Genomic DNA, 14,655 nt, shown 5'->3' on the forward strand with positions numbered 1-14,655 from the left:
AAATTTCAAACCATGTGCTCAAAACACTGGCAAAGTATATGAACAGCTCTACAAAATATTTTAATGAAAAAAATGAATTGTGGGGAATAACTGATTGGACTGTAAGAAAAACATATACAATGTTATTTTGGAAATCAAGATACACTAAAATATTATGGGGGGGAAGCTGGTCCTTTGAGTTGTTTTAATATTTTATGTTGTTACACAGTTCAGGAACTGTAAGAATATTGGTAACAAGTTATTTAAAATATTATTTGAAATTATCACGAGATTCTCAAAAATCTAAAGATCTCCATCTTTCTTTAGATTTGTGTAATAAGCACTGCATAAATTTGAATAAGATAATTCATTTTTAAATAACAAGCAGGATCCAGAAAATGCTTTATGAATAATATTTTAGCATTAAGTACCATGAAATTCAAAATTAACAACCAGCATAAAAATAACTTTCACTTTTACGTCAAACTGCATTAATATACTAAGTTACACACAGAAATGTATGCATTTTCAGGCAGGCATATCAACTGACACTAATAAAAAAAAAAAAAAAAGACACTAATAAAAAATTCTAAATAAATAAATGAAGCAAAAAACACCCCACAACAGTCCATGACTTATGCTTTACATCTTTGCATGGCTGGTAACCTCAAATAAGTCATCTCCCATGGTTTTTAGGCAAATTGGCAAATTCCTTGTCATTTCAACCTATCACTCTTAACTTCGGTATTGTTACTGTAGCTACATACCACATTTACATATGTATTCCTAATCATAGTCACTAAAGGTGATTTGTACCAAAGCATGGAAACCTAAGGACATTTTCATAGTCTTTTGAATATATTTGGGGAGATAAGTAATAATCACACAAAGAATCACAAGAATGCAGCATGAAAGAGTACCAAGAATTACCAGAATCAAATGGAAATACCACTAATGAACTTAAAATACTCAATTTCTGATGAGCTCTTGCTGTTGGAGAAACACGCATGTCAGATGACAAAAATATTTTTCAGACCTCTATTAAAAAACATGAATTTTTACTCCTCCAAAATGTGAAATGCTAACACCATACCAAATGGTCACACATCTACAGGGACTACTATCACTGCAAGGTTTAAGTAAGTATCTCACTTGGAGATCCTGAAACTTTTACTCTTAGCACAAAGATCCTGCATATGGTTGCACGATCAGAGAGAGATTCACATTCAAAGTACTCATGCAGCCACTAATAGATGCATCTTCAAACTGGATTCAGCAGCAGCTTAGTTAATCCACACTGTTACTTCAGAAACACGTCAACTAGCTACCCCTATCACTAAAATCAAGCTACTCTACAGCCTTTGCAAAAAAAATGAGACTAAGAAAACTCAAGTAATGATGTCTTTGACAGGATCTTATGCTATAGATTACAATAAATATGACTCACATCTACCCTCTTTGCAGAAAGCCTACTTTCACAACCAACAAAGCCAAATGATGATTATCTTAGAGACTTTACAGCTCTTTCTACGGGAAAAATAAAAATAAAAGTTTGTTGTAAAATTCTTTAAGTAGCTGCAGCTTAGGAAGAGGCATATCAAGAGGGGAACAAATCATCTACAGCTGAAAATACACAAATAGGGAACAACAGATCAGGAAAAAAAAAAAAAAAGAGTAATTCAGAATTGGAATACTCCAAAACCTGGTGAAGACTTCCAGCAGTGTTCAGAAAAATTCTCAGCACCACTTACTCATCTCCCTCTTCTAAAATAGACCATGTAGTTATAAATAAGGATGGAAAAGTTCAGAGTCTGACAGAGAACAAAAGTCTTCATTATGAACATAAGTACCTTGCAGATGGAGGCTAGGCAAACACTGACATACAAATTCTACCAAGAAAACTTGCTTAATAGTGCAAATACAGGTCGAGTTGCAGACGAGTGATGTGTTCTTTTACATAAAATATAGTTTAAATATAATTCAGCTGTTTTCTGGTACATAAGACCAGCAATATCAGCTCAGAGCAAGAGTCCATCTGTCCCGGTATCCTGTGTCAAACCACAGCCATAAGCAGATGGTAAGAGAAGAGAAGGAATCGAGCAAGCATTTTTCTATTTCTCTCTAATACTCTTCTACTCCCCACCTGTTTTCATTTGGGATACCCAGAACTGACTGTGGTTTCTAGGTATTTAACAGCTCTCAGATGAGGCCTTCAGTCTCCGGCTGAATCCACAAAATCTTTTAGCATCACCAATATCCTTTGGCACTACATTTCACAGTTCTGTTGTACTCACTGCATCCTTTTGTTTTGAGCCTGCTTCTTCTTATTTGATACACCTGACTTATTATATTGGAAGGTAGAAAGCTATTGCCATCTGCTCCCCCCACACCCTATCTCAACTGCCTCTCTGTCAGATCAAAAAGAAATAATCCTTAACATAATAATACATACAACAGTTTAAGTGATAGATGGTATTTTCTTCAGAAAAAACTTCTGATTATATACACTAGGAGCAGTCTAACAACAGTTCCTGATCTTAATCAGGATGATGTTAAATAAGAGATGAATACATTACAGTATTGTAATTACTGTTAATTGTATCAACTCTTGATTCACTGTCACATCTGTAAAATGGACATGTCTCTGAAGTTGTGCTGTTGGACAGGACCAACAATATCTAAATGCTTTTTCATTTCTATTTTAACAGTCCACAAACATACAAACTCAATGTTTCTGCTTCTCTGTGTTTGTCCCATGACAGCTTTTTCCCTTCCATACCCTTTTCCAACCACACTGTTAATACCAAAGGCACTATGAACTTTTCAGGCAGCCTTCACTCCATGCATTAGAGAAAGTAAACAAACACTAGAAATATAAAATAAATAGAAACGTATCTAAAGACAGCTTTCTTTCTACTGTAACTTCATTTCATTAGTCTGCTTCTGCGCACAAACTAATATTGTTAAACTTGCAAATGCAAAAAAAAAAAGCAGTATCTGCTTTAAGCAAAACGAACAAGCGTATATGTATAAATCATACCCTTGGCTCAGTACTGAATTTATGGGTACATTCCACAAGCAGTTTCCATAAAATGAAACCTAAGGATGAAACTTCAAAAAGACCACCTGCTTGTTTCCATCATATTTTAAATAATTAACTCTCCAACAAATGTAAGTGCAAAGAAAATGCTGTTTTGTTTGTTCTTCTGTGAGAAATAAACATTAAAAAAAAAAAATCCCACACCCTTAGTTGTTACTATTCCTCCATCACAAAAGATGTACGAACAGAAAAGGACCTGAAGCATCTTCCCAGTTTAATCACAGCCTCATTTAATAAACACATTGCTGTTAAGTGACCAAGAATCATTGCATTTCTTGTGAAATATTCATAAGCATTCTTTTTCCTTCAAAAAAATCAGTACCATGTTAAAAATACATATCTATGTAAAATCTTTTCCTGATTATCGGAACATGTTGATGTTTTTGTGGGCTTACCCCAGAACATACTAACTGCAGAAATTGCTACACAGCACCACAGATCAGTTCAAAGTCTGAAGTCCATGAGTTACCACCAGCTACAGCCACCTATCTGTCTGTGTACTATTGACTAGTGCCATAACAATTTTGATCCCTTGCTAATTACCTCTTCCCCAGGTACATTCACCTTGTAGAGGCAGCAGAGCAGGCCCTCGAGAAGTCCAGAACTACTCAGGTCTGGATCCTTTCACTGCCCTCCCTGGCAGGGCTGCGATGAGCAGTGCACCACCGAGAAGAGCTGGGCAGGAACAATTTCTTGGTGAGCCATATTCAATACACTCAACAGACCAGCCAAGGAAACGTGTTATTTTCACATAAAATCCCAGCCACTCATCTCATTTTTTTTTCCCTTTTTCTTCTACTTTATTCACATGAGTTGCCATCTAAGTCAAAATACAATTGACTTTTATTTTAAAGCCATTTTCATATGTTACTTTAAGTGAGAATATTTCACTTATTCTGCTTCTGCTATACTAAGCAATACAGAAAAATATAAAGACAATTTTTAAATATCTGTCAAATAAGTGTTTTTAATGTAATGATGAGCATTTAACTACTCAAACTCAGTATCTGCAAAACAGCATTATATCTAGTCATCAGTATTTATTACTGTTACCCTTAGCATGATCATTTGTATGTGAAATTTTGTTTTTCCAAGACTGTCTGCACTGTGTAAAGCTCTGTTTCCAGGATACGTATAATAGTGCAGCACACAACATCTGTTGCTTTGCATTTTCTGAGCTTTGCAAAGCATACTTTCCTATACTCACTTGAGTGTATGAGCTGACAGAAGAGATATACGGTCACAGTTCAAACAAACCGACAGCTACGACAACTACTCCAAACTAAAAAGCCTCTAAGTAACTACCATCTTACATAGCCTGCCTGAACAGACAAAAGCTGGGAAATTCAGAGTTCAGCACTGAATTCTGTTCATGAACTGACCATTTGTTTAGAATTGCAACACACGGAGGAAACAGCCACAAGCTAGATGAGAGAACTGCAGGGTAAACCCAGTTACCATACGCTTCTTGTCAGATCTTACATGTTCTTACATCTACAACTGAATGAGAAGCTGAGGTGGGAGGAATTGCCACCAGACCTTAAACATAAATAGAATTTTATTCCATCAAATCCTTAGAGAAAGGCTATTATAATGCAAGGCTCACATGAAAATTCAGACCTACTATTTTTAAATGCATTTTCTTTTTCAAGCAAACATATTTTTCTTTGTCTGTTACCATACTGACAGACCATGAGAGAGCTTCTGTGCTACTACTAATGAAAACTAACAATTCCTTATAATGTAAGAAAAGCAAATCGTGGGCCTGGAAAATAATTTTTAATACCTCTACAAGTTATCTTGAGGTCATGTGAATAACTTTTGATACACTCTGGATTTTGAGCTCCAATTTGACATAAAATGAAACACTGTGGTTTGCAATATTCTACAAGCTCTGGCTTGCAATCACATTACAAAACCTTCAAATTAGTATGGCTTGAAGCCTCTTCTTGGTTTTTGCCACTTAAGGACTTACATATTTAATGTATCAATCCCAAAGTTTCTAAGAACTACGTCATCATACATAGATATAAGTTCTGTGTTTTGATTTTGTTTTCTTTAATCTCTAGCATTCATAATATACTGTTCAATATTTGCAATTTACCATACACATTACACAGAAATACTTGGTAACATTCAGCTAGGATGACAAATACAAATCACAAGGAAAAAAAAATCATAAAACAAATACCCACCTATGAAAAAAACAAACAGGATATTCTTCAATCCTAAAAAGACACACACTAGGAAAACATGGGGAAGGAATCAATTCAGAAGCCCACCCTCAATCCCTACATAAACATTTCAAAACACTCCCACTTACAAGCATGATAAAGATACACATACAGCTCAAGAGTTTAAACAAATGTGTTCGTCTCCAGGCACCAAACTCATTCCCAAAAGATAAACCTATAGACTACTTTTCTATATCAGACATGAGCAACTCCTGAAAGCTAACTAAAAAATGGGGATTTGGATGTTATAGAGAACACAGCATGGATTCTTCTCCAAAGAAGAAATGGCACTGTTGGCAATTCTAGCACCACAAAAATTCCAGGTTGGGGGGACATTTCTTGTTTCTCCACTGGACTTCTGGACTTTTTTCTCCCTCTCATTTTTAATCACTCCACAAGGACGCACAAATAGCAAAACAGCAATGTTGAGACATTACAAGGAGCAAAAGGTTCTCATTCAGTAGAAGCAGTGCATTTCTAATCTGCATAGTTTAATAATAAGAAAATACATTAGGTTTTTAGGTTCAACCAAGAAAGACAACTGCATGTTAAAAGAGCTGTCTTTATTTTTCCTTTGGTAAAATTGTCATTGAAAAATATGAAGTAAATTCTAGCTTCATAATCACTTTTGGAATTAATACACTTCTGAATGAAAAGGTATAACGAGGTGAGAATGCATGTCAATACACAAAGCCAAAGAAATACAAGGAGACTAATTATCTTTCAGAATATTAAGTCTCATACATGTATTTAATTTTTAAAACCATGAACAGTGTCATGTGAAAGTGAATGGTATCCTCATACAAACATACATCATACACTGGAAGCAAAATAATCAGCCACTTTTCCAAATAATACAAGTTCAACACACTTTTTTTTTCTTTCTTTTTTTTTTTTTTTCCTGCAGAGGGCCACAGCAAAACTGTTTGATAATAAAAGCTGGAGTCCCATGTAAACAGAAAATAACATTGTCTTCAACTCTTTATCATAACCTATATAAAATCCAGTTACCCAGACCCATCTACATGTGAAAGATCATTATACAGCATGCCTATTCACCCAAGAGGATGAGCTTCCAACAGGGTAAGAACCCATTTGGGCTGCCTTTACAGGGTCATGACTACACTGCCAGTTGCAGCAGCACACCACAGCTGAGCTTCAGCTGTATTTGCAGCTTCACTCATTCAGCTTCACTTGCAGATGTGATCCTAAGCTGTTATCACCATGCTTAACTGAACAGGGGAAGGGTCCCCAAACTGTGAGAAAGGATTTCCAGAACTTCTTCCCTAGTGAAATAGTTTGAGAAATGCTGTCCTTGCACACCGTCTGCACACACAAGTATTTTTAAGACCACCTAAACAGTGGGAAAGAGAAGTTCTAGTAATCTACTTCAAATTGACATACATTTAAATAATAATGAAATTCTATATTAAGAGGTTGATTTATCACCTTCACAGCTGCACTTAACTCTATAGCATGCCAGAATATGATGAAACCCAATTAAATCAAAAAATAGAGAGTTAACGTCTGTGAAACAGGAATCAATTTAGAAAAAGATCCCAGTGTAATGCAATTCTATAGGAGTCCCAGTAGTAAATGACAAAAAGGTCAAATTTTGAAAGGAAACAGCAGATACCACCACAAAACTAGCAGATGTTCCTAAAGGATCATCTGTACAAAAACATAAGCATATGTGAGAGAAATCCAACACTATCATGAAATCAGTTGGTGTCTAACATAATAGCCGTTCCTTATGGCAATATGGTAATACATGTATCAGATACTCAACACATTATGGCTTTTTGTCTGCACATACTGTTACAACATAAGTCATAAAAACCAAGACCACTGATTTTCTTGAAAGGAAAACATTAGATCTATGATCCACAAATGTTAAGGTACACAAAGACTATCCAATCCTTCAGGTTTATGCTCACAGATTTGCAGCTACTTAGGGTCAAAAACTGTCTAAGAAGGATACAAATATTTCTTGGAGTACCACACATACTGAAATAGAAATATGCCTCTAAAAACAGGGCCTAATATAGTTGTGTATACCTAAATGAAACAGCAAGAAAAAAAAAAACAGATTCCTTGTCTCCAGTGCCTGTTTGCTTGTTTTGGCATAAAAGTGACAACAGCCATTAGATACCTGCTGTTCTTGTTTTATGCAATAAATATACATTTTAAAATAAATATATGTAGTTAACAAGGCATCTACAATGAAATGAAAATTGTTTTCCTAAGTTTTGTTTATTTTGACTCCTACAAGAACAGACAGACTTCCCTACTTTATTTCTGTTTCATATTTGCAAAAGAAAGGCAGAAAGGTCTTATTCTAAGCACATCTTTTGTCAAAATACAAAACAAGAAACTGCAAAAGAACATCATATCCCGAATTCCAGTGCGATCAGGGAGCACAATCCCCACTGCTGTCCCATGCAGGTACTCCAGAACCTCACTCCACACACACCAAGGAGAGAAACAGCTGCAAGCAAAGAAAGCAAGTGGTGGTCTCAGGGTCTGAATGGACAAGCTATTTGTAAGATTTTGTATTTATTTCCTGCAGACATTACTTAAAAAAAAAATATATATATATATATATATAGTTTAAGGCATGTTTTCCAGAGTTCTGATTGTTCTGTAGTTTCTTGGACATTTAAAGAGCATTGCTCCTAAATGAGAGGGACAACATGAAAGAAACCACACATTGTCCAAACATTTGGGAAGGGGTGGCTAGTGCTCCAGACAGACTTGAGATCAGAAAGAACTGCTGCCATGGGAGTAAGCTACACCTGAAAGTCAAGATAAGCTTGTAACAGGGATGATATGATAAATAGGGATAAATGGGGATGATATGATAAAAATGATGACCAAAAAAAAGATTGCAACAGCATCTAGAATGTGAACAAGGCAGATAAAATAGCATTTCTCAAAGGCTGAAGAACAGGACAATTGAAAAACTGAGGTACAAGACTTATGCTTAGGAAAGGAATTTGTGAACTGTTTTTAATGGTTAGAAAAGAACTTTAGTTACCAATGAAGAAGGGACACTTAGCCCTGTACCACGGACATCAAAACAGCATTAGCATGGATATCAAAGACTGGTGAATATATGAACTTTTTTTTTTTTTTTTAATGTATACACCCAGATTCTTCTAAAGGAAACAGTTAACTCATGCACACCTTTGCACAGAAAGCACAAAGAGTTAGCAGTTATTCTATGGACAGGAAACTGATAAGTTGGGTTTTTGTTTGTTTGTTTTAAAAATATTTTAGCACATGAATTTGCATCCTACCTCGTTTTACCTCACCACCTTATTATGCTTCCTCTGACTTTTCTGCTTTTCCTGCCCCGTATTTCCGGGCCCTGCACCCCACAGCATGATCCTGCAAGCTGACCAACAGCTGTGGTTTCCCCTCCATTCCCTGGTGCCCCCCTACATTGCCCCCTAAAGCCCCCCCACCCACCCATGTGACACCTCAGCTCGCCAGGCAGGAGGAAACAAGGATGAAAGCTGAGCTTTGCTTTGCCAACAGTAACAGCACGGGAAAGCCTAATTATTCCTTAGAGCAACGGGAGAATGAAAAAATAAACAGAAAACCCACCACCTTTGGGCAAGTCTAAAACTCTCCATTTTATGGGCTACCGGAGCTCTACGATAACAAAACGCACAATATCGGCAACAGAAATACATTTCTATTAAAACCTAAATGCCATGAAGGAGAGTTATTACTTATGTGAAAGCTAAATGACTTTGGGATCCTGTTAGCTCAAACTCACATCACACTGTGAAGGAAGTCATGAACACATGTTGTTTAACACGCATGTAAACCCAAACACACAGCAATGCAATTTGCAAGACCTAGCAAAGAAACTTATTTTCTGGAACAAAGATTTCAATATCTGCTCTTTTTGGATAGAGAGAATCAAAATACATACAAAAGCCCCTATTAGATGTCCAGGGTATGTTAATCCCTTTCAACATGTTCAGAGAGGTGCATAAACATGTGAAGTATAGGAAAAACAGCAGAAAACATGAAGCAATGTAAATTGTTCCACCAACAGCTAGCCATGGACTCTCCCAGACTGACCAGCTGATAAAGGAAAAAAAAAGACACACAGAAAACCAAGACATTATGTCTAGAAGTAGCCTCAAATAACAAATGTATTTGCGAGACTGATAATATACTCAATTTCCTTAAATACTTTTTTTTTTTTTTTTTGGCAAAAAGTTAAAAATTAACATTCTTCCTAAGAGATATACATTTTATGGACTTCCCTGAAAAAGATTTGAGTCTCTTTCATGTTTAGACACTTTGGGATTGTTTAAGACTGTATGATTTTTTACTTCAATTTACATCTTAAAACCATATATCCATGGGATAAATACACATCACATTCTCAGTTATACTTTGTATTTTTATGCCTTTTCCTACTTGGACAATACATAAACCACTTAGAGAAATTATGTTCTCTACACATCAGGCAGAGAATCAAAAGCTTTCAGTTTGACCAACGTACAACTTTGGTAATTCACGTTTTGTAACAGCCAGTTCCCATTTCCATTATTCCTGTCTGACCAATAGACTGACAGATGTCTTACTTTAGAGATCCCAAACAGACTATTGGTATCTATTTCACCCACATCTGTTCCTAAATAGCCTTGGCAGCAGGCCACTATGCACTCGGAATTAATTTTAAGTCCTTTATTGCTAACTCTTTCACTGTTTCAATACATCAGTGATTTTTTCCTTATTGCTGCACTTACATAAAATATTTATAAATTCTTATTTTAAATGCATATCAAGAAGATTATACTATATATACTTAAACTACACATTGATCTTTAACTCATGATAAAAATATATAGTCAATAATATGCTGACCTCGTGATTGCTCCAGAGATATTACTTCCTTGTCAGGCAATTAATTTAGAATATTGTATGCAATTACTTATATTAAAAAAAAAAAAAAAGTTTTTATCTGACAGGTTTATTACCCAACTACTCAGCCTACATGTTGTCAGTCTGAGAGAATGGATTCATATACCTTTGAGTCAAGTACACTACACACACAACAAGATACACTTATAAAAAGGTTTTTCATAATTATCAAAGGCCTCCATGCTTCCCATACTGGTGAAAAACTGTGTCAGTGCTGTTCTCATTCCATTTCACAGAATCATCTAGGTTGGAAGAGACCTCCAAAGATCACCTAGTCCAACCTCTAGTTTCCTATCTGATAGAAATCTGCTGAAAAACTGCAATTGCCACAGAGTTTCACAGTTGAAAAATCTTCAAAAAGATGCTGCAGGCTTTAAGGAAGTTATCAGGATTAAAGTTCTCATTCACATTCAACAGAAAAAAAAAAAAAAAAAAAGTAATATTGGAAGAACAGAATAAAGAAAGCTGACCCGTTCCAAAATATATATAACACCCACATCCAGCACTGCTAATCCCCTATATTTTCTTAGCTTTTAAACTTTAGCCACAGTGAAAAAATACTGCACCCTGAGCATCTCTTCTTAAATACAAATAATTATTTTTCTGTCATTCTGTCAAGTGTATTATCTCCTGGAAATTTCTAAAAACCACAGCTAATATTTGGATCTGTTTTTCATAGAATCACTTAGGTTGGACAGCTTTCTCTGCTGTTGCTTTGCAGCAGCATCCAGACTTAGTAGCCCTACAGTTTGAGCTGGATTACTAACACAGAGAGAGGTCTTGCCTTTCCTTAACTTCAGTGATGACTTTTATGGCATAGGAAAACTACATGGAAAGAAATGAGTAAAAACCAGTAACGGCTGCCTGCAAGCTCTGCTTTTCATCCCAGCATCCAACGCATCATTAAAAGCAAGTGACTTGGCAGGTGTCAGAGAGCAGCAGGCTGCTGCGAGAAGGGGCTGAACTGAGCACCCCCGGGCACAAACAGCAGCCTCGTGGTGGGGCAGCCAGGCCCTGTACCACGCTGCCCCCTCGACCACCCCCTGCATCCTCACCCTCAGGCCCCAGGCTCAGGCACTGGCCCAGACCTTGCTTCTGCCCTAGGCTTTGCTATCACAGAGGACGCAGGAAACTTGCAACGGATCATTCTTATTGGACCAGAGAGGTAACAAAAACCCTCTAAGAGACAGCTGCTGCAGAAAGCAAGGGGAGAGTAAAGAAGGGAGTTTGCTGAGTAATCACGTTGGCCAAAAGCTCCACAGAAACAGTGCGGCGGGGCAGAACTGTGCTCATGTCAGGGTTTACATGAACAAACCCAGGGAAAGCAGATGTCATGTACTTGGGAACATTAAGCTGCAGCTCTGAGCTGAAAGAGCTGAGGCAGAACAAGCTGCCTTATAATGGGAAACACAGAACTGCAGATAACAAACAAGGACTTCATCAGGACAGGAGTAATCTTGGCAAGCTGCTGAGGTGGGAGGGAAGAGAGGAGAAAGAGACTACCTGGCACTCCTCTGACTTGACTGCCATAGAAGAAAGGTCTTGTCCTAAAACAAGAAGAATTAGTACATACAGGACTAAGCAGGAGACATTTAGTGTCAAATTCAGGCCACCTGGCAAAGCATGTTTTTGAGCCTAAGGTAAATTACATTATGAAGCTATTGGTCTGGAGAAAGTATGCTTAAAGCAAATCCCAGGGGAATGGACCACTGAGAGTGATACATGCTGTTCAGACAGCCGTCAGCCATCTCTTGTACCTTCACAGCTCAGGCCATGTACTGCACCACTGCACTGTGGTCACACAGAATGAGGCAGTCACGGGCAGCTCCTGCAGCACCAGCACGAGTCCCACACTCACGACACCCCCTAGTAATTGCTTCTGAGATACAAGAATGTGGGAGAGAAAAGACATCCAAATTCCAAAATCCCTATTTGACCTCAGCGATTGCCAAACAAATACCATCCTGACCTCCAGCATCCAAGATGGAAGGCAAAACAGACAAGCCCTCCACTAGATCCATCCCTGCAAGGGCAGCAAGCCCAGCACAATGAAATCCTCAGCTCCAACTGAGCTCATCTACAGACACAGGCAGGCATGCACAGAGCTGTGCCAGCCCAAGGGAAGGAGTCTCAGGTATTGGCATCTATTTAATGCATGTGCAGTAAAAGTCCAAATCCTGGAGTAATTGACATCAACTTGTCAATGCTGCTTAGTTCTGCCATCTGCAATATGTTTGACTTTATACACAGAGTACTTTATTACTTCACAGGAACTAGGAAAATCTCCCCTTGTCTGTGTAAGCAAGCTCAGGCTGAAAAGTTCTTACACAAAGTAGCAGTTTAGGGGGATTGACCTTTCATAGAAAAACAAAAAAAAAAAAAAAAAAAACAATGTATTCCCATCCCTGTAAGCATGAAGCTCATTTTTCTTGTTTGTACCTTAAAATCCACCACTGGTAACAATTTAAAAACAATCATGGACTTAAAGTTCCTGATATATGACGATTCAAGCTACATTAAAGTAGCTAGCACATAAAATGGCAATCAAACTAGAGCGTTCCACATGGAACTAAATAATTCACAAATTACACTTCAGATCATGTACATAGAGACCTGTAGGTAGTCCCAAACGGCAAGGAGGAGAGGCTACAGAGCTGTGCGTTACTGAAACTGCCACACTGGCTGCACAAAAGGAAGGTCTGTACAAACATCAGCACAGACTAAAAACTGAACAGCCCTGCGGAAAAGCAGATATTCGTGTCTTTGCACAACACAGCATGAATGTGGTTACACTGTTCAGAGGCCAAGAGCCAGCAGCTGCGCATGGCACCACATGGCTTGGTTTGAGTAGCCCTGGTGTCCCTACATGCTACCTGAAATTAAGCGTAACCTCAGCTCCGGGTATTTGAGTACTCCACTGCAGCAGTAGCATGGGAACAACTGCCTTCCACACAGCTCTGGAGCCACATCTTACCCGTACAAAAGTTTTAAGATCCTTCAGAAATGATGCTAAACTGAACTTGGAGTTTTAGGCCTGGAGAAGCTAACTGAGCCATAACAGCACACAGCTGTGCTCTCTGGAAACCGCATTCCTGAAACACAGCTTCGACTTATCCTTCACGTAAGCACTGGGAGGTCACTGCGGTAAACGGGCACTGCTAGGAGTACATACGCAGTTTTGAAAGTGACTATGTTTTCAGAGTTTCCAGTAGAAAATAAATAAATAAATAAATAAATAAAGACTATCTGTGTAAGTTTGGGGAGCGTTCCTTTCCTTCTAAGCTTTGGCACGAACTTTGTTTCACTTGACCACATCCTATAACACTGTACCCCCACGGCACGTCGGGGCAAGGGAAGGCGCCCCAAGCCCCCGGGCACCCCGGGGCGAGCCGATGGCACCCAGCCCTCTCACCGGGCTGCCGAGGGGCTAGGGGCACACCCCGTGCACCTCGCGTTTCTGCGCCACCCGCTAAGCAGCGCAGGCTCTCTGCAGGATTAGGTGCTTCGGGTGCAAGCCGCTCGTTGCGCTCTGAGCTATTTTATTTCTTTCTTTTTATTAAGCACCAGGACAAGCCCAGGGGGGAGAGGAGCTCGGAACCCCCTTCCAGGCGGCGGTTCGCGGTAACCCCGTGCCGGGAAGCCCCGATGCCCTGCCCTGCAACAACGGGCTCGGCTCGGCTCGGCTCGCCCCCTGCCCCTGCCCGACAGCCCCTGCCCGTCCCACCTGCGGGGCTCTCGGGCACGATGGGGCTCCAGCGCAGCCGCCGGGCGCTCAGCACCACGTCGCAGCTCCTCTTGCCGATCTCGAAGATGCCCCGGAGGAGCGGCTCCTCTCCCCGCTCGGCCGGCGGGGGGCTCGCCGCCAGCGGGGCCACCCTGCGCCGCCGCTCCTCGGCCCCTGCCCGCCGCTGCGGCCGGAGGAAGGGGCCCGCGGCTCCCAGCATGGCGGCCGCGTCCCACCGCGTCCCGCCGGCTGCCAGGGCAGCGCCCGCTCCGCTCCGCCTCCGGGCGGGGCCGCGGCCGCCCAGGGGCGGGCGGCCGGGGACGGGGCTCGGCCCTGGCCCTGTCAGGAGCCGTCCCGGGTCGGAGGCAGCCCCTGGCCGCGTCCCGCTCCAGTACGGAGCGAGCGACATTGGGCTGCCGGGCGCCTTAACGCAGCCGGCCCCCTCCGGCTTCTTCGTGCCCAGCTGCTTTCACTCCCCTCAGGAGGGCCACAGAGATGCTCCAGCTGCCCGCGTTCATGTAAGCCCCCTCAGAAGTGTTTCTGCTTCTGTGTTACCACCGATATTGCTATCATTTGGCTTTAGAAGAGCGACAGGAACGTGTAACAGCCCTCTCCTGCTACGAGAGATCAGGTGCCGCCTGTGGGGGCTTCGATAAATCAGGTCAGCACCA

The 14,655-nt window shown here is 40.1% G+C and overlaps 1 protein-coding gene across 2 annotated transcripts in view; it reads right to left on the minus strand.

Moving 5' to 3' along the window:
* CERKL (ceramide kinase like) overlaps window positions 1-14,408 on the minus strand; it is a 52,420-nt gene extending 38,012 nt beyond the window's left edge. For both annotated transcript variants that reach the window (XM_068685863.1, XM_068685864.1), the window contains exon 1: window positions 13,985-14,408. In XM_068685863.1, coding sequence (XP_068541964.1) covers window positions 13,985-14,393 — 409 coding nt within the window. In that variant the 5' untranslated portion in view covers window positions 14,394-14,408. The remainder of the gene's footprint in view (window positions 1-13,984) is intronic.
* Window positions 14,409-14,655: the final 247 nt, after the last annotated feature.

This window comes from Anas acuta, chromosome 6 (genome assembly GCF_963932015.1).
Source record: "Anas acuta chromosome 6, bAnaAcu1.1, whole genome shotgun sequence".
In the NCBI taxonomy this organism is placed as follows: domain Eukaryota; kingdom Metazoa; phylum Chordata; class Aves; order Anseriformes; family Anatidae; genus Anas; species Anas acuta.